This window comes from Zea mays, chromosome 2 (assembly GCF_902167145.1).
Source record: "Zea mays cultivar B73 chromosome 2, Zm-B73-REFERENCE-NAM-5.0, whole genome shotgun sequence".
Lineage (NCBI taxonomy): Eukaryota > Viridiplantae > Streptophyta > Magnoliopsida > Poales > Poaceae > Zea > Zea mays.
The window spans coordinates 47030342-47049536 of record NC_050097.1 but is presented as its reverse complement, the minus strand read 5'-3'; the positions used below and the strand labels follow the sequence as shown (position 1 = coordinate 47049536).

Below are 19195 nucleotides of genomic sequence, written 5' to 3'. Positions count from 1 at the left end.
TGACCATTTGTGTGTGTGTGTGTGTGTGTGTATAGTCCACACCTTTTAGTTGATTGAGGGGGGGATAGTCCTTGTAAGCTACTCCGCTGAAGTTCCTTTCGACAACGCTGGTTAGATCATCTTCCGTGTGCAGCGGTTGTCTAAGTTCAAAAAACAAAGGTAGGCTGAAGAACACCAAATATTTTTTTTCCCTGAGCTTATGTTGCCTTTGCAGTTTACCTCTACGGAGCTCCTGTCCTGTGTGCTACCAGTACCAGTTCATAGCGAGTCCCTGTCCCTGGGCCTGAAGACCCTATGAGCTTCTGTTCGTGAGGTAAGTAAGTAAACTCATGTTTAGCTAGCCACCAGCATCATGTAAAGTCGATTGTACTTACAGTCCATGCCCCCAGGACAAGATAATTGGGGAGATTTCCCTTTTCCCGTCGGTGCTTCCGGTTGTCGGTAAAAGCTGGCTAACCACCACCGCCGACATGATTGTGAAAGCCTGAAAGGTTTGGGCCAGCGTATCATAACAGTACACTGTACACCACCTTCCGGTCCTTTTGGTCTAATTCGTGGCTTTGCTGGTCTAGGGATCGACATACATGGTTTGCTCGTTGATTCTTAACCCGGCTGTTCAGACTCGGGCTTCTGGCCGGCTGCTGACCATGGACCGCGATGTGCCACTACCACCACAGGCTGACAGGCACATGCTCCTGCGGTGCAGTGCCGCACGAAACTAAAACCGACCGACCAGGTCAGAAACCGAATTTTTTTTTTATAAAACCACAGTGGGACAAGAATTTGACCCGCGATTACTCCATCAGTGCTCCTCCATCTACGTGTACGATATATAAACTGTAATCATGAGCAAACATTATTTTTACCGTGTTTAACGGCATCAATAAATTAAAGAGTAAATTTCAGTGGCGGTCATCGAACTCGTCACGAGTTCTCATCCAGGTCCCGGAACTCGTAAAATACATAGGCGCATACATAAACTTGTCTTAGGCTCACATTTAGGTCCAAACCTCCCCCGCCTCCCTCGGCCAGGCTGACGTGGACTGCCAGGTTAGATTACAAAATGCAAAACCCCCCCTACTTCTCTTCATTTGAAGGTCCAAACTCCAACTTCAACGCATCTAGGTTCAGAAATTTGTGAATCAATGATGGAAAATGGAGTACATGTTCACATAGATGTACAGATAAAGAACTAGAAGCACATAACTTCAAATGAGCCATCTGAAATAGCATCCATACAGCGCCATGCATACAGGTTACATATGAGCCATCTGAAATAGCATCCATACATAGCATTATATATGTTTCTGATGCCACACGCCATGCATACAGGGTCATACAAGCTGAGCTTCCATACAAGTTTATGGTGCCTCATAGCATGCATACATGGTGCCTTACATGCTGAGCTTCCATACAAGTTTATGGTGCCTCAATATGCACATCAAAATATGAAACCTGACTATCATTTACAAAAGGATCAGCATGCTATCATTCACAAAAAGGGTCAGCACGCTATCATTCACAAAAGGGGTCAGTAACCTATCATGTTGACCTACGTTTTCTTCCCTCCAGACTTGGGTTTTGTCTTGGATTTCTTAGTTGTCTTGGTTGCTCCTGCCGTATTGCCTGCACTCTTCCTCTTCTTGAGTGCTGCCTTTCCCGCCTTGGATGCGGTGGTGGGTGCAACAGGTCGAGCAACAGGCTGATTGTCTCCAATAAAAACTGAATCTGGTAGTGGACCATGCTGAATGTCTGTAGGGCCACTTGAAGCCTGCATGATAGTTATCTATTGTGAGCATACCTCATGGAGCATAGGTGACAACATGGTCTCATTGGGATGCAAAGTAAGGCCTAGTTGAGTATACCTCATGGAGCATCTGTGATAACATGGTCTCACTAGGATCTACAGCAGCAGGTTGTGGTCTCCCCATTTCCTGCATAAAAAGCATTGGTAACATAGCAAATAAACATGGATGCAAATTGAATTATAGTGGTGAGTGATATACTTGGGTGATGACTGGTTCTTCTCCATCATTTTCAACTGGTTGTTCTTCAACATGTGTTGCAGATATTTGTGTAGGATCGATTCCTAACTTTTTAAGACTGCAGCCAGCCCTATTGTGATTCTCCTTCCCACACCAACTGCAAGTGATAACTACTCCATGCCTTGACAATTTAGGGCCTTGGGTTGTCTGAATCTCATGTGGCTGCTTCCTTCTAGATTTTGGTGGCCTACCAACCTTTTTCTCATAGATTGGTGGCTGAATCTCAGGACCATTTGTTTGTTTCCACATGGATTTGTCATTGCAAGGCATAATAGTGAATCCATACACAGAACTGTAAGTTTGAGTAGAATAACAAGCTGGGAGCAGATCCTCTGCTGGGATCCTCTCATGTCTAAGGCAGGCAATGGCATGGTTGCAAGGGATTCCAGTGAGATCCCATCTCCTGCAGTCACATTTTTTCTTCAACACATCTACAATGTAGTCACCCCCCTTAGACTGTACTTGGAAAATACCATGCCCAGCAGGTAGGACATAACAGACATTAGCATAATCAGCATTTTTTAAAAGTTTCTTCCTGATTTTTAGGCAAACAGGTCCTGAGAATTTTTCTGTCGCCTCTACTTGTTTGTTGTAAAACCTGGTCATCAACTGGGATTTTATCCTCTCCAACATAGACAGAATGGAGAGTTCCCTAGCCTCAAGGATGTATTTGTTGAACACTTCACAATTATTGTTCAGGAGGCTATCACACTTTGGAAATGTGCTAAAAAAGGCCCTAACCCAAGTGTTTGGTGCCATTTTATCTAACCAAGCATGAGCAGCAGGGTCTAGGACCTTCATGGCATCCATATTTTCATTCCACTGTGTAACAGTACTAGACCTTGCACACATCCATAGTTGGTTCTTTAGATTCTCACCTTTGAAGTGTTCCTGGAAGTTCTGGTACAGGTGCCTGACACAGAACCTATGCTCAGCATCTGGAAAAACTTGTTGCACTGCTGGAATCAGACCCTACATAAACAAGAAGCCCACATAAGATAGGATGTTACACAAGTCAATACATTGATTACATACCTTCTGTTTGTCTGTCATTATGGTCCATGGATATGTGTTGTCAATATTAAGATCTTTCTTGAGTGTCTCTAGGAACCACTTCCATGTGGCTAGGGACTCCACTTCAACAACAGCCATTGATATTGGAAATATACAGTCATTTGGGTCTACCCCAACAGCAGTTAGTAGAATGCCCCCAAATTTAGTTTTCAAATGGCATCCATCAAGGAAAATAACTGGCCTACAACCACTGAGAAATCCTCTCTTGCAAGCATCAAGAGACATGTACAGATGGCTAAAATGACCATCTAAAAGCTTCAGATAGAATGTGCTTCCAGGGTTTGATCTTAATATCTCATTGCCATAATCCCAAAGTTTATTATACTGTCCAAGCTCATCTCCATAGATGGTCTCCAAAGCTAGCCTTCTGGCTCTCCAAAGCTTGCTTCTAGTAGGTGTAAAATTCCATTCCTTCTGTACTGTCCTAGAGAAATTACCCAAAGTCATCTTCTCATCAGCCCTAAAGCTTTCAATATATTTCTCTGCTAGCCACTTTGCAGTGCATCTCTTCAGATCCCATTCCCTTCTACAATTATGTTCTGCCACATATTTCTTCACTAGAAAGGTCTTCACCCTACTGTCCCATGAGCAGTACAATGTCCAAGGGCAACCAAGTGCACAGTGAGCACTAATCCTCATCCTATCATTCCTAGGCATCTTGATGTCGACTCTATGTTTCAAGCTATACTCTGTCACAACTTTTCTGACCATCTCAACTGAAGGGAAGGTCATACCAAGCCTAAATGTTGGATTGTTAAGGTCATCAGGCACAAATGATTTAAATTTAAGTCTCACTCCATTTGCTCCATCTTCATCTTCTGGTAGTTCCAATTCATCATCGCTTTCCTCATCAGTACTCTGTGGTTGAGAAACTACTATTGCATTCCCCTTTCCCATCCTGCTCCCAATTGCCTTCTTTGACTTATCCTTAACAGCTACAGGGTTTACCACGCCTTCATCAACACTGTCAACGAAAAGGTCATCATCTCCCTCTTGAACATCATTGTCACTGTCCATGAAATCTGGATCATCTCCCTGTTGAACATCACTGTCATTGTCCATGACAAATGGATCATCTTCATCGTCCATGAAAATTGGATCATCTTCATTGTCCTTTCCTGTAGGTGCATGGTTAAAGTAGATGACAAAATTCTTCACCTTATCAGCCACTCTGCTCATCACTCTTGTGTCATCATCAGTGGACAAATACCTCAAACCATCTGACAAATCTTTCCCAGTTAAGAGCCAGTACACTGTCAAGTTGGATGGATTTAACCCATAGCCAAGTTTCATAACTATTTCTTCAACCCAGAAATAGGACCATGACCAAGCATCCACATGATCCCACCAATCTACCTTACCATCAATGTAGGCACGATTCTGACCACTGCCATAGAAAACCCCACCATGGTGAACCTCAACAGAAAACTTCATCTCATCGGCTCCTACATTATGAACACACAAAATCACAAAATATAAATCAGCTAGGATGCAACAAAGAGACAAAATCGTCAATCACTAAGTACATGGAGGGAGCGTGGGGAGATGGGGGCTGGACAGAGAGGGAGCATGGGGAGATGGGGGCAGTGCGGATGGGGAAGGAGCAGAGAGGCGGCCACCGGTCGGGGAGGGAGCATGGGGAGGCGGCCGGCCGGACGGGGAGGGTCCGCGGGGAGGCGGCCCGCCGGACGGAGAGGGACCACGGGGAGGCGGCCGCCGGACGGGGAGGGAGCCCGGAGAGGCGGCTGGACAGACAGGTAGAGAGTGAGGGACTCACCGTATTCTGGTGGTGGATCATCCTGCTTCCTCCTCCTCGGGGCCATGGAGAAGACGGCGGCTGCTGCCACCAACGACGCCTGGATGTCGAACCCTAGCCACCGTGCGCCTTCTGTCGCCTCCTCACGCGCGAAGGAGAAGAAAGGAGAGGGAGAAAGAACTGAAACTTGTATTTCCTAGGGAGGTTTCTGCATTTCGTCATCCGACCTGGCATTCACGTTGGCTTCTTAGACGCGGGCAGGGGAGATTTGGACCTAAATGTGAGCCTAAGACAAATTTATGTATGCGCCTATGCATTTTACGAGTTTCGGGACCTGGATGAGAACTCGGGACAAGTTCGATGACCGCCACTGAAATTTACTCTAAATTAAACGTAAAAAAACCGCAGTACCGTAGAATAGTTGCCGATCAAAACCAAAAAGGTTTGAACAAAGAAAAATACTAGTAAGCCGTGTAGTTTCAAACGGATGACTATCATATACCACTACACTGGAGTCCCCTTTTCCCATGCTTGCCAATCATGTCATGCCGTAAAGTCCCGTGGCCGGAGCTCCCCTCATGGCCTCATCCCCGGTCCCGTCTCGTCTCGTCGACAGACCGCTGCCCTGCGGCTCGGTCAAGCTAGCTAGCCAAGTTGCGGGGCGTTTGGTGTTTTGACATTCTCGGCGTCCACACGGACCTGCCTGCCCTTGGCCGTTTTTCACGCTTTCCGGCCGCAGCTGCGTGGACTCTAGACACCGGGACCGTACCAGCTGAGCTGACCTGCGTGCGTGCGGCTGCTGTGCATTGCCGTCGCGGTTTGAGGCCATGGATTCGAGCGAGTCTGCACACGGAGCGCCGGACCGCCTGCCGGCTCCCGGTCTCCCGCTCCTGGTCCTCAGTTGCTCATGGCGTGTCATGTTTTTGACTTTTGACCTCGCCACCCACGTCGCGATAGCAATAGTATATTTTAGCATGACAGACTAAACAGGCACCAGGACTAGTAGTAGGTAGACATGTCAAATATACAATTGTTTTTATTATCGTTTTCCTTCAAGTATTTTTTATACTCAATGCTTATAAATCTATAGTTATTAATACTAGATAGCTTTTTTTGAATTTGATAAATAAACTTATTTAGATATATATAAATGCTTTTACTAGCATATTTTTATAAATCTAGTTCAATTTAAGAAAATTCGGCGTCGTGTGCGACGCAAACGCGAGGCCGTTTTTTCACCCGGTAGGATACTAGGATTGCAGTCGCAGTTGCAGCCATCCACGGTCAACAGGCATGCAAGTAGTAGTAAGGGCTGTAGCTGTGAAAAAAGCTGCTGTGGGCTGTGAGATGTGAAAAAACTGCTGTGGGCTGTGAGATGTGGAAACTACAGGCAGGCCGCCGCAAGCACGCATCCCCGCTGCCGGTCAAGTTGCGAGTTGCGACCACCTCTCGCATGGAAAAGCATGGACGGTGGCCGGCACGGTGGTCGTTTAGCACCCGCCACCGCCACCCGGCCAGCCGCAGCGTCCCTTTCGGCACCATTCGCGCATCACACATGGGAATGGGTGCGTTTCTCTTCGGTCTTGCTGGGTTGTGCTCGATCTGTGTAGTGTGGTAGCTCTCCCTGGTGCCCGAGATCCGCGGCATCCATGACCGATCGTGGGGGTTCCGCTGCCTTTTCGGCACAGTGGCTCCTCATGGTGAGTCCACGTACGTCGAGGGTGAGATTTACAATTTACTCCAGTCAGCGCCAAACTTTCTTGCCGGACACCAACAACCCACCGCCGGCAGTTTGGCTGTTCCTTGCTAGACCGCTGTGGACTCTGACGATAGGTTTTGTCATCCGTGACTTCATCGGCGTACGACGCATGCATGCGGCCGAGACTAATCGGTCAGTGCCCGACGCCACCGGAACGCTGCTTGTAGTCTGGCACAGTCTCCGTGAACGTTTCGCTAATCACCGGTCTAGTGACCGACCGACCGACCGACCGGAGCTAGCCGGTCGAACCTTCCGTGCGCACTTCGTTTCCGCCGGCCTCTCAGTCACGCAAACGCCTCGTTCGTGCGGCCGCCACGGTCTGATGCGAGCGTGCAACCACCCGGCCGCGGTCCGGCCAGGCCGGCACGCTCTCGTAGTAGGCAAGTAAGGAGTACTCACTCACGTAGGCGATCCACGAGGGCCACGCAGCCAGCATCGGCCCCGTGTCTCGTCTCGCGACGGCGACGGACAACCCAAGCATAAAGCATATACCCCGGTCGAGAGGACGACTCGATCGACGCGACACACCCACCCGGCGTGCTGGAGGCAGCCGCGGCCGCACGAAGCGTGCCTGCGTGTGCGTGGCCGGAGGCGGCCGCGTCGTCGCCGTGTGCGTGCATGGGCATTCCGCATTTATTACGCCACGCGGGGGGGCCCATGTAGCAGCGTGACAGCGTCCTTCTCGGGGCCGTACGTTTACGTCCCAGTCCCAGTCCGGCCGGGTCCCATCTGGTTTTCAAGTCAGCCGGGGGTTTAATTTGCCGCCGGGATCGATGGATGGCAGTCAGTCTCCAAGTGTCAACGGCTCAACGCGACACGCCAAATCGTATTTGCCCTCGTCTTTATTAAGGCTGCCCTGTTCGTTTTCCTCCTTCCAGAAAGATCTCCGCCCGAACGATTCTGATGTTGACTGTCGTCGCAGTGTTGCGTATCAAATCCGACGCGCGTCTATCTAGCCACGAAGAATGCTCGCAGAATACTATGGCTACTCTTCTTACCCTGGGCGTCGATCTGAACTACCGAGCTCTGTCTTGACTACACTGCTCTAGCTCATGGCTACGAGAGCGCCGGTGCAGGCACGGCGAAACGCTTGACCCGGCCGGGTGTGTGTGTTTAGTTTCCAAGCAGAGCAATCCCAATCCATAGACTAGTCACGCGCTCCGCAACCAACTACGGAACTACCACCAAACCGGGGTGTCTCGACTCTCGCGCGCGCCCCATGATCCATCCATCCCACGGCTGGCTTTCGCCCAGCAGCGCGGCGGCCGGCGGCGCGAGGCGTCAGGCGTCGCTGTTGAGGAACAGGCGGACCGGTCGCCGTCGCCCACCGGCGGGCTATCGGCACAGCACAGCTCCGTCGTCAGATAGAGGACTTTCCTAGCTAGTATGCAACACGCCACAGAGCACGTACGTACGAAGCCCGGGCCGGCGGTGCCGACGATTGATCGCCGTTGCCGGACACATGTACTACGTGGCATGGACGGTAGCCCTGAGGCGGGCGCTGGCTCGCTAGCTCCTGCCACGCCGCGCGGGTTGCACACCTGCACCGCCGCCGCTTGCAGCAATGTCTGACTTGCAAGCCACGCCAACCAGAACGCAGCAGAGCGTTTTTCCCCCGGGCCACATGCCCACATGCATGCCCACGTTGGACAGGATCTAGCTAGCTAGGGAAATATCTCCCAGGCCCCGCTTCTCAGTTTTTAATGCCCACATGCTTCTGACTTGCATGGGAATCCTACACTTTTCTCCTAAAAATCCTAAAACACCTTCTAGAAGCACCCGCGTGAATGATGGAACCGAACACACTATCGATGTTCTACTACAGGAGTACGTACAAACTACAAAGCGACCAGCGTATTAAAAGTACAGTACAGTACGGGGTACATCGCAGCAGCAGCAGCTGTACGAGATTTGTCGTCTAGCTAGCTAGTCCCGGCAGGAGAGTATCTCCGGAGAAGTTAAGGTAGTTTGTGCTTAACTTAAAAATTTTATATTTTTTAATAAATAATTTGAAATAAGATGAGTGGTCAAAGTTTTTCGAAAAAAAAAATAAATCAACAGTGTCATATATCTGTAAATGGAGGTAGTACAAAAGAAGCATATTAACAAGGACCTAAGAAACGAACACGATTGCACCAATGGGTAAGCAAAAAAAAGGGCAATAATAAGCTGTAGGCAGGTAGATTAACAAAATAAACAAGGGCATCTGATCCGAAACTCTGAAGACGTGACACAGCGCACTGTAGCATAGTATATAGTACTGCTAGTGGTGCTCAGTAGGTATCTTTTGATTCGGAAAGCGAGGCGAGGCCAAGCGGGGAGCAGCCGCAGGAGGATGTTGACGAGTTGACAGTACACACAGACTAGTAGCTAGGCACCTCGGGCTTGCGAATGGGAAGGCACTAGTAGTATAGCGCTCCTCCATTCGTAGAGTAGAGCATCATCATCAAATTTCTGACGGACGCCGTTTGGTTGGGAAAAGAGGAAGCCTAGCTGAGTGCTGCGGAAGCGCTACCAAATGGCCCCGCGCGCCAGCAGGAAAAAGGAAACCAGCGGGAAGCCCCTTTTCCCCCCAGTGATCTCTGGGCTCTGGCGTCGCGTCACCCGCATATTCCGGGTTCGGCATCGGCGCAGCCGTTCCACGCTGACACGCCCCTGACGTCCATGAGCGCCGCCACTGCCTGCCAGCACGCTGCGTATGTCCGCGTTCCATTCCGCGCAGCTGCCCCCATGCAGCCATGCTTATGTATGGGTAGCTAATTAGCTATGTTACTGCGAGTGCACGCTGCACGAGTCAGGTCCGATCCGCGGCTGCCGTTGCGCTGCTGCGCGCGCGCTTGTTTCGTTTGACCGGGTAGTTAGATAGAAAACTGGAAACGATGACCACCCTTCCGCTGCGGTCTCCGCGGTTAGGTTTCGTTAATGGTGATGGACTGAGAAAAGCAGCGGTATGGTTAATTTTCTTCCGGCGGCCGGCGCTTTCGGTCGTACCATACCATGCGACATGCGCATGCCCGGCCGGGTTGGACTTGGATCAGCCGGACGGACTGCTAGTGCTAGCTCGGAAGAGCGGACCCGCATGTCGATCGGACGTACTTACGGGTCAATGAAAGCAAAACACACCGACTGTCTGCACGATCGAGTATACGAGAAGTTCTACCGGGAACCGGCCGTCAACGTTCATGCATGCATGCGTGCCTAGCATCAGCACATACCAGATGCATAGTTTTCTCTGTGCACACGGTACACGCGCGCGCTCCGTTGTAAAACCACACGTACGCAGTACGCTGCCCTCGCAAAGGGCACCAAGTTACAAGGCTACCGGAGCAAAGGATAGCAAGAGAGCGAGGTGTCATTTCCCCTATAAAGCCATGATACATAAGAGGGGTTTACATATATATATATTTTTTATACTGGGCAGTACCTTACATTCCCTTTGATGGATGTCGTATTGGCCCTGGTGGGAAAAAGTAATACACAGCCAAACAGGGCTGCTGGACGAAAAAAAGCTCGTGCCTAGTCCGGCTCGCTCAGTTCGTGATCAGTTCGACTTGGCTCGGATCGCCGGCTCGTTGGAAAATTTTTATGAGCTGAGCTGACATCCTAGCTCGGTTCGTTAATGAGCCAACTCACGAGCTATCACATTTCAACATAACAAAACTATATGCATATCATTTACGTAACAATTCATGGACATGTTATATGTATATGCGGTATCTATGACCTATGAGTTAAATTAATGATCGATGAATTGTGTCTATGTGTTAAATTGGTCTTTGTGAATATAACTGTGGGTTAAGGTGATTAACACGTGTGCGAATTGTGAATTGATGAGTCATGATTTGTGTTAGTTTGGTGTTACATTGATATGGTATGTGAAACTATGAGTGTAATTACTATTTTCCATTGTCAAATTAGTTTGAAATTAACTAGAAATTAATTATTTATATTGTTTTTTCTGCTCTAGCTCGAGCTTATAAACAAGCCGAGCTGGCTCTAGCCCTTGCCATAAAGATCTTGAGTCAAGCCCGCTCTACCTATTTCTAACGTGTTGCTTACTCTATGCTATGTGGAACCCTAAAATCAATGCCCCCCTTTAATTGTTGTGCATCCTCTCCTTTTTTTTATATGTCTCAAAGGAGTGGTAGAGTTTTACATGCATGTACTTGTGGAACCCAACTGCCATCGGACTTACTGCCACTCATCTTATCATAGCCTTTTTGTTCTTTATTATACTTCACGGTATGACTACAAGACCTAAGTCGTGCCACTGCGGACCTGATAGGCGTGTGACACATATTTAATATGCCAACCATACGCAAAGCACCGTTACTTGAGTGCACAGCTAACCAAACTCCTCATAAATTATGGTTTATCGATGGCTAACGCAGAGGTTACATGTGGACATAGGCGGCTAGGTGATATACTAATCATGGATCGATGGCTAATGCAGAGGTCGTTACGTGTATATGTGGACACAGACTGGTAGGTAGTAAAATCCCTGCATATGTTCCAAATGACCTAATTCAGTGAGGAGAATATACGCAATTAGCTAGATAAGGCCATTGCAGTATGCCAGTATCCGCTTAGATCCTTGTATGGAAAATAGTATTTCCCCCGGCCCCTCAGGGACTGGACTACTTTGGTAATTCCATTTTTCTAATAAATTTCATTTTTCCCAAAAAAAATGAATGAAAATTCCTTACAAAAATGATGTTGTCAGGGCTAGTTTGGCAAAATCCATTGAGCCCTTAAAACAGAGGAAAGGCGATGCGCCACCAAAGAGGCAGAGACTAAGCTCTATAGCTATAGCTAGACAAGACAACAGCCTCCTAAGCTAATCCATCAGTCCACATCTAAAAAAAATCTGGACCACGACAGTCGAACGAAACCCCGGAACATTCTATTACTCGCCCACTATTCACCAACGTGTGAATATTCCAGAGTAGCTTAGTTATAGCTAGGTAAAGAAACCCAAGCATGCATGGCGAATCTCCAGCACACAGCACCGTAGTAGGTGTAGGTAGCAACGAACAGCAGATATATGTACTCCTCGCTTTTTATACACGACACGGGGATTCGCTCGCACGCACGCACGCATGCACAAGTAGCAGCAGGCAATGCGCGTCCAGGTTGCTCAACAAGAGAATAATGCTGCCGTCCACGGTCAGGAAAGACGAAGCAGATCAGTGCATGTGGGCGCGGGGTGGGGGTGGGGGGGGGACCCTACGTGACCGGGACCGGGACCGGGAGGGGGACCAGTCCAGCAGGGCCAAGCAAAGCTTTGGGCGAGAGGGCCAGAAGCTTTTGGCAAAAGGGCTGTCCATTCCGGTGATCCGATGATCCTGTGTAGATCCTGCCATTGTATGTATACTCGTGCATGCATGGAGGAGATGCTCGGGCTTTTCTTCTTTTAGCTTCCCTTTCTCGGCCGCTCTCTCTTTCGTTTCTTTTAGCGCGCGCGCGGCCTCCTTTTATCTCAACTCTGAATCCTGATCAAGTGTAATCAGACAGGTTGACAGGCCCGCCCGATCGGTCCGGTACACGGCTTTGACGGCCGTGCGCGCGACCGGGGCTAAGCTAACCCGGCCTCCCCACGCGCCGAAAGAAGAAGCGATCGGGAGCTGGGCTGGGCAGGGCAGGAGGTTGGTGGACGACGGGTGGTCAACGCGCTAGCGGGCAGCGGGCGCCGCCCGTCAGCGTCGAGGCCCACTTACTGCATTGTATCTCGATCGCTCACCGCGTGCAGAAGAAGCGGAAACAACACATGCACTGCACGGTGCACGCACGCGCATGCATCGCCCTTATACGCGTCCCTCCCGCCGCGAGCAGCCGAGCGTGGCCAGCTCTCTCTCTTCTTTTTTTTTCTTAGCGAGAACTATGGGAAGAACGTCGTGTTCGGAGATGATGATGAGAAACAAAAGGACCGGCCATCAATGTTTGCTTTAGTTTAGAGGAAGAGGGATGGATGTGTGTGTGTGTGTGTTTACTGCGCACCACCGGCCGCCGGATCGGAGATCGCCGTGGACAGCAACGTCTCGACACGAGATCTCGGTCACCACGCTCGCTACGTGGCCAAGTGCCCACACGCATATATACTCCGTACTGCATAGTATGTGTCACCATCACCATCCAAGGCCAGGGATGGCAGCGGGTTACATATCCGGTGCACGCACATTATACCCACCAAAGAAAAAAAAATCATATTATCCATACTCACTATCCCCTAAACCCTAAAACCTTAACAGACTATTGTTACGCCTATGGTAAAATCTATATTTAGATCATGATCTAAAGGACCAGAATGGTCACTTGCATAACTTGTACAACCCTGGTCCTATGATTTTGAGGGCCCCATACGAGCTCATTGTGATAGACCTTCTATTATAATTTTTATATTTAAATAATATGTATGAATTTTACTTGCAAAGACATAAACAAATACATTGATATATATTCAATTTAATATGTCTGATAATTATCGAGAAATAAAGTCGATCACAATATATTTAGTGTTAGTTTGACAGCCCTATTTCTCTAAGGAATTCCTATTTTTCATTTGAAAATAAACTAATTTCCCTTAAGCTCCGTTTGTTTAGTTGGAATTGAATTCCATTCTGATAATTATTATAATTTCGATAAAACTAATTAAGCTACGAGCGTGTGACATGCGATCGGTGACGACAGTGAGAACGAGACTGGTTCTGTGTAGCAGTGTAGGAGGCCTTCAACGGACGCTTTAGCTAGACATATGCGTCGTTTGTTCCGCATATATGTAATTTAGGCCCCGTTTGGTTCCATTAGTCCTATAACTAAAGTTTAGTCTAGGGACTAAATTTTAGTTCCTAACCTGTTTGGCTTTAGGGACTAAATAGATTCTAAATACATTAAATGCAACACATAAAGACCAAAATGCCCTTTTTTTTGTTTGACACCAATTTTCTAGCAAGGGTAATTGGAGTAAATGTTGCCCTTTAGTCCATTTAGCACTCATGTGAGGGACTAGAGACTAAAGCCAATTAGTCCCTATTTTAGTCCTTTCGTTTGGTAAAATAGAGACTAAACGAGACTAAAAACGAGGGACTAAAGATTAGTCCCTCTAATCAAACGGGGCCTTAGTAAGACAATAATTTAATACCAACTCTACTATTATATTAGATATTGAGCCCATTTCTTTCTTGGGCCCCCGGCGAGGCCCCCGGCGATCGCCTCCGCTGCATGGCCCTATTGCCTGCCCTGAACTTATACTTACGGCCCCTGTTTGCACCGTCATTCTTTCCTATTGTCCACGATATATATTTTTAATATTTATATGACTATCATATAAACCGTTGTTCAAATTGTTAGCATCCAAGATACGCGCGCTACTTTCGATACCAATCCACTGTCAACCTAGTACGTTGTTTAGTACCTCGTCTTTAGGGGCACCCGGCACATTGAGGGCCTGTTTGGTTTGATGACTAACTTGCCACATTTTGCCACACTTTTCTGCCTAAGGTTAGTTCTTCAATTCGAACGACTAACCTTAGGCAAAGTGTGACACGTTTAGCCACAAACCAAACAGCCCCTGAGTTCATTCTTCAACATCTCTGATACAGTAGTAGTGCGCGGCATCACGGGGCATCGTTGTCCGCATCAGCAACCACACACGCCGGGGCCGGGGCCGGGCCATCGTTGTCCGCGTCACCTGCGTCGAAGCATCGGTCCCGCAGGCCGCAGCTCCGCCCCTATTTTTCCCGGTCGCATAGGACGCATGCAACACGTGTGGCCGGCGCAGGAATACCCATCGCCGCGCCTGCGCGTCCGTCCAGCCGAGCCGAGCTCGTCGCGTCGGTTGCTGCTCCGTGCAGGACTGCAGGCCCCAGCGAGTCCTCACTTACTCCCAGACCGGCGCCCCTATATATGGTGCTGCTCCCACCGCGAGCAAGGTGGTAGCTCGCGCCACTGCACAAACAGAGACTAGTCCAAAGCACCATAACGAGAGAGAGGGAGAGAGAGAAAGAGAGAAAAAAAAACACTCGGAAACGATCCGCGAACTAGTCCACCGGCGATTTGTTGTTTTGTTCTTCAGTGCGTCAGCCAACCTTAACTGCTACGATCGGTCGATCAAGGGGGAGGAAGTTTCTGGAGCTCTGCCCATGGCGTCGGCGATGAAGCTGCTGGGGAGATCTTCCTTGGCGAGCCCTGCTGCCGCGGCGCCCGGACGGGAGCGGCGAGGCGGGCCCTGCTTCGCCGCGGTCGGAAGGGAGGGGAGCGCGCACAGGAGGAGGTCGTCGCTGAGGTCGACCGCGCCGGTGGGCGCGCTGGCCGAGCGGGTCGTGGTGACGCCGGCGCCACCGGAGAGGGCCGGGGCGGGCCCCCCGGAGCCGCACCCCCAGAGCGTGGCCGCGCGGGCCGTGGTCACCGTGCGGCGGAGGCGGAAGGAGGACGCCAAGCGCCGGGTCGCCGAGCAGCTGGACGCGTACGCCGACCGGGTTGGCCGCAGTGTCCTCCTCGAGCTCATCAGCACGGAGACCGACCCAAGTAAGAAACAGTTCCGTGATTCCACCATCCCCGTCGCCGCCCGCCACGCGATGGCATGGAATTCCAAGACGCATCCGGCGTTGCGTTGCATCTTTGAATTGTACTGGCAGTAGCATAGATTGATTCCTTCTTTCTTTCTTTCCCTTTTCTTCACTCGCCGCTCTTCTTCTCCGTTCGCTCCACCGCCACCACCACCACGTACCTTCATGGAACCCGCGGCGAGAATATTCCAGCTGGTGCGCCTTGACGTCTGGTGCCTTTGTCTCCGAGTCATCATTTCCAAATGGACCATCACGTGGAGCTGTCTCTCTTGATTTGAATATTTGATTTGTGCCCAAAGCCGCCGTCTTTACCATCTCGTCTGCGTCGAAACGAAGATGGAGTTAGTACGCAATTACGCCAGGCGAGGCATCGATCTTACCGAATCATCGTTGAATCGGTGGCAGGAAAGGGGGGCCCCAAGAAGAGCAGGCGCTCGGCGCTGGTGGGCTGGTTCGAGAAGAAGGACGTCAAGACGGAGCGGGTGGTGTACACGGCGGACTTCACCGTTGACGGGTCCTTCGGCGAGCCGGGCGCGGTCACCGTGCTCAACCGGCACCAGCGCGAGTTCTTCATCGAGAGCATCGTGGTGGAGGGCTTTCCCTCCGGCCCCGCGCACTTCACCTGCAACTCGTGGGTGCAGCCCACCCGCGTGGACCGCAACCCGCGCGTGTTCTTCACCAACAAGCCGTACCTGCCGGCCGAGACGCCGCCGGGCCTGCAGGAGCTCCGCCGCCAGCAGCTCAGCGACCTGAGGGGCGAGGGTGCCGACACCGGCGAGCGCAGGATCACCGACCGGGTGTGGGAGTATGACGTGTACAACGACCTCGGCAACCCGGACAAGGGCGCCGAGTTCGCGCGCCCGGTCCTCGGCGGCGAGCAGCAGCTGCCGTACCCGCGGCGGATGCGAACGGGCCGGCCCAAGACCATCACAGGCAAGCCTCCGCTTTCCCGTTTCCCTGTTCAGTTCTTGTCACCACCGCCATCTGTCCTATAAATTCCGCGACAGCAACAGTGGCGACCAAGCATGGCGGAGAGGGCGCCGTCGCCGTCGCGCGTAGCTTTCGTATCGGAACCACCCGATCGCGGGCGACGTTGACCGAGGCTAACATTTCCTCGTGGTGGCGCTTGCAGACGACCGCGCGGAGAGCCGGGTGGAGTACCCGGAGCCCATCTACGTGTCCCGGGACGAGGAGTTCGAGGACGGGAAGAACGAGATGCTGTCGGAGGGCGCGCTCAAGGCGCTGCTCCATAACTTCATGCCGCTGCTGGTGAGCTCCGTGTCGCCTGACATCCGCGACTTCGCCGGCTTCCACGACGTGGACAACCTCTTCAAGGAGGGCCTCCGCCTGAAGCAGGCCCTGCAGGACCAGCTGTTCCAGAAGATCCCCTTCGTGCGCAAGATCCAGGAGAACAGCGAGGGCCTCCTCCGCTACGACACTCCCGACATCATCAAGAGTAAGCCAGCGCCCATGCGCCTTCCTCCTCCTCCGTCCATGATCCATGGAGGTCCGATACGATAAGATACGGGGCACGACAATGTTGTACTCATGCTGTCGTCTGTTTTCTTTTTCCGCCCTTCCGTGTGGCAGAGGACAAGTTTGCTTGGCTGCGGGACGACGAGTTCGCGAGGCAGGCGCTGGCTGGCATCAACCCCGTCAACATCGAACGTCTTCAGGTATACATATCAATCACAAGCCCAACACGCCGCGGACACTGAGTCCGCTGCTCAACGACCCCAGCCGTTGCTGTCAAGACGCCGCCGTGCTTACCGCTCGCTCACTGCCGTCCGTTCCTCTCGTGTCTCTCCCAGGCGTTCCCGCCGATGAGCAAGCTGGACCCGGCCGTGTACGGCCCGCCGGAGTCGGCCATCACGGAGGAGCACATCATCGGACAGCTCGACGGCATGTCGGTGCAGCAGGCGCTGCAGGACGACAGGCTGTACATGCTGGACTACCACGACATCTTCATGCCGTTCCTGGACCGGATCAACGCGCTGGACGGGCGGAAGGCCTACGGCACGCGCACGCTCTTCTTCCTGACGGCCGCGGGCACGCTGAAGCCCATCGCGATCGAGCTGTGCCTGCCGCCGATGACCGACGGGTGCGCGCGCGCCAAGCGGGTGTTCACGCCGCCCGCCGATGCCACCAGCAACTGGCTGTGGCAGCTCGCCAAGGCACACGTCTGCTCCAATGACGCCGGCGTCCACCAGCTCATCAACCACTGGTATGTGCACCTCTGAACGCGGCGACACAGTCGGTCGGTCATTCCCAATTTCCATCATCGTCTGTTGATGCAGAGCAGAGCAACCGGAGTGTTGGCCTCGACTAATCATTGCGCTGCGTGTGCAGGCTGAGGACGCACGCGGCCATGGAGCCGTTCATCATCGCGGCGCACCGGCACCTGAGCACGATGCACCCCATCTTCAAGCTGCTCAAGCCTCACATGCGGTACACGCTCAAGATCAACGCGCTGGCGCGGCAGATCCTCATCAACGGCGACGGCGTCATCGAGTCCGGGTTCACCCCTGGCCGCTACTGCATGGAGATGAGCTCGTTCGCGTACCGGGAGCTCTGGCGGCTAGACCAGGAGGGCCTCCCTGCCGATCTCATCAGAAGGTACACAAATCAACTGGAACATCTATGAAGTTGTAGTGCTTCGTGCAATGCAGTGCATGGAAAACTGGAAATACGAGCCGCATTCAGGCTGACATGGTGTTCCCTTGTCACAGAGGAATGGCCGTGGAGGACCCGACGCAGCCGCACGGTCTCCGGCTGCTCATCGAGGACTACCCGTACGCCACCGACGGGTTGCTGCTCTGGTCGGCCATCAGGCGGTGGTGCGACGCCTACGTGGCCATGTACTACCCGTCCGACGAGTCCGTGCAGGGCGACACCGAGCTGCAGTCGTGGTACAGGGAGGCCGTGCACACGGGGCACGCGGACAAGCGCGACGCGCCGTGGTGGCCGCGCCTGTCGACGCCCGCGGACCTGGCGTCGCTGCTGACGACGCTGCTGTGGCTCACCTCGGCGCAGCACGCGGCGCTCAACTTCGGGCAGTACCCGCTGGGCGGCTACATCCCGAACCGGCCGCCGCTGATGCGGCGGCTGGTGCCCGCCGAGGGCGACCCGGAGTACGCGCACCTGGTGGCCGACCCGCACCGCTTCTTCCTGTCGGCGCTGCCCAGCCTGACGCAGACCACCACGTTCATGACCGTCATCGACACGCTGTCCACGCACTCCGCCGACGAGCAGTACCTCGGGGAGCGGCCTGATGAGGCGTGGACGGCCGACCCGGCGGCGTTGGCGGCCGCGCGCGAGTTCGCGGACGAGGTGCGCCGCGCCGAGGAGGAGATCGAACGGCGCAACGCTGACACTGGCCGCCGCAACCGGTGCGGCGCTGGCGTGCTGCCGTACGAGCTCATGGCGCCCACGTCGGGGCCGGGCATCACCTGCCGCGGCGTCCCCAACAGCGTTACCATTTAGCCTCTCAGTACCGACAGACAGCCATGGGCGCATGACAGAGATGATCTGAAAGGAGAATTTTTTTCCACTCATTATAGTCGGGTGGGGAGAAATCTAAGCAGAAGCAAATGAATTTTGCATTATTTCTCCCCCCATTGCCAAATTGCCATTGATTTGGTGGTCCGAACAGGTAAAATTTGATTTTTGACTAGGGGCAAGACTGTGAGGAACTGAATGGGTGTAAATAATTTGTTATATACAAAAATCAATGGAATATAATCATTATAGAGTTCTCTGGATAAAGCAATGTCGTTATACAGAAATGTTTGCTATGCTTTGTATTGCTCAACCTGTGTTTTCTTCAAATACTACGGCATTCTTACCGGCGACATTTTGCAGTCAAGATTCTTTCGAACAGACAAATGACGTGATATAATAAGATCGCCAAAACTTAAAATACTGTCTGAACATTGAGGGCCTGTTTGGGAATGCAGTTTTAAAATACTGTAGTTTTGAGATACTATAGTTTACAATT

At 51.8% G+C, this 19195-nt stretch overlaps 1 protein-coding gene across 2 annotated transcripts; it reads left to right on the top strand.

Moving 5' to 3' along the window:
• The first annotated feature begins 14486 nt into the window (after positions 1-14486).
• ts1 (tasselseed1) lies at positions 14487-18963 on the top strand. 2 transcript variants are annotated; one of them, XM_008668761.3, is made up of 8 exons: positions 14487-15157; positions 15391-15393; positions 15604-16131; positions 16331-16654; positions 16789-16874; positions 17010-17422; positions 17548-17814; positions 17928-18963. In XM_008668761.3, exons 1-8 carry the CDS (start codon positions 14773-14775, stop codon positions 18679-18681), a joined length of 2760 nt encoding a protein of 919 aa, XP_008666983.1. In that variant the 5' UTR covers positions 14487-14772; the 3' UTR covers positions 18682-18963. The 2 variants fall into 2 exon arrangements, with proteins under 2 accessions (XP_008666983.1, NP_001339442.1); NM_001352513.1 differs by lacking the exon at positions 15391-15393 and having other exon boundaries at positions 14582-15157.
• The last annotated feature ends 232 nt before the right edge of the window (positions 18964-19195 follow it).

Excerpts from the sequence above, each read along its gene's own strand:
- ts1 (XM_008668761.3), top strand. The coding sequence starts at position 14,773 with ATGGCGTCGGCGATGAAGCTGCTGGGGAGATCTTCCTTGGCGAGCCCT. Across the intron at positions 16,655-16,788 it reads CACTCCCGACATCATCAAGA|AGGACAAGTTTGCTTGGCTG; the intron begins GTAAGCCAGCGC and ends TCCGTGTGGCAG. Across the intron at positions 17,815-17,927 it reads CCTGCCGATCTCATCAGAAG|AGGAATGGCCGTGGAGGACC; the intron begins GTACACAAATCA and ends CCCTTGTCACAG.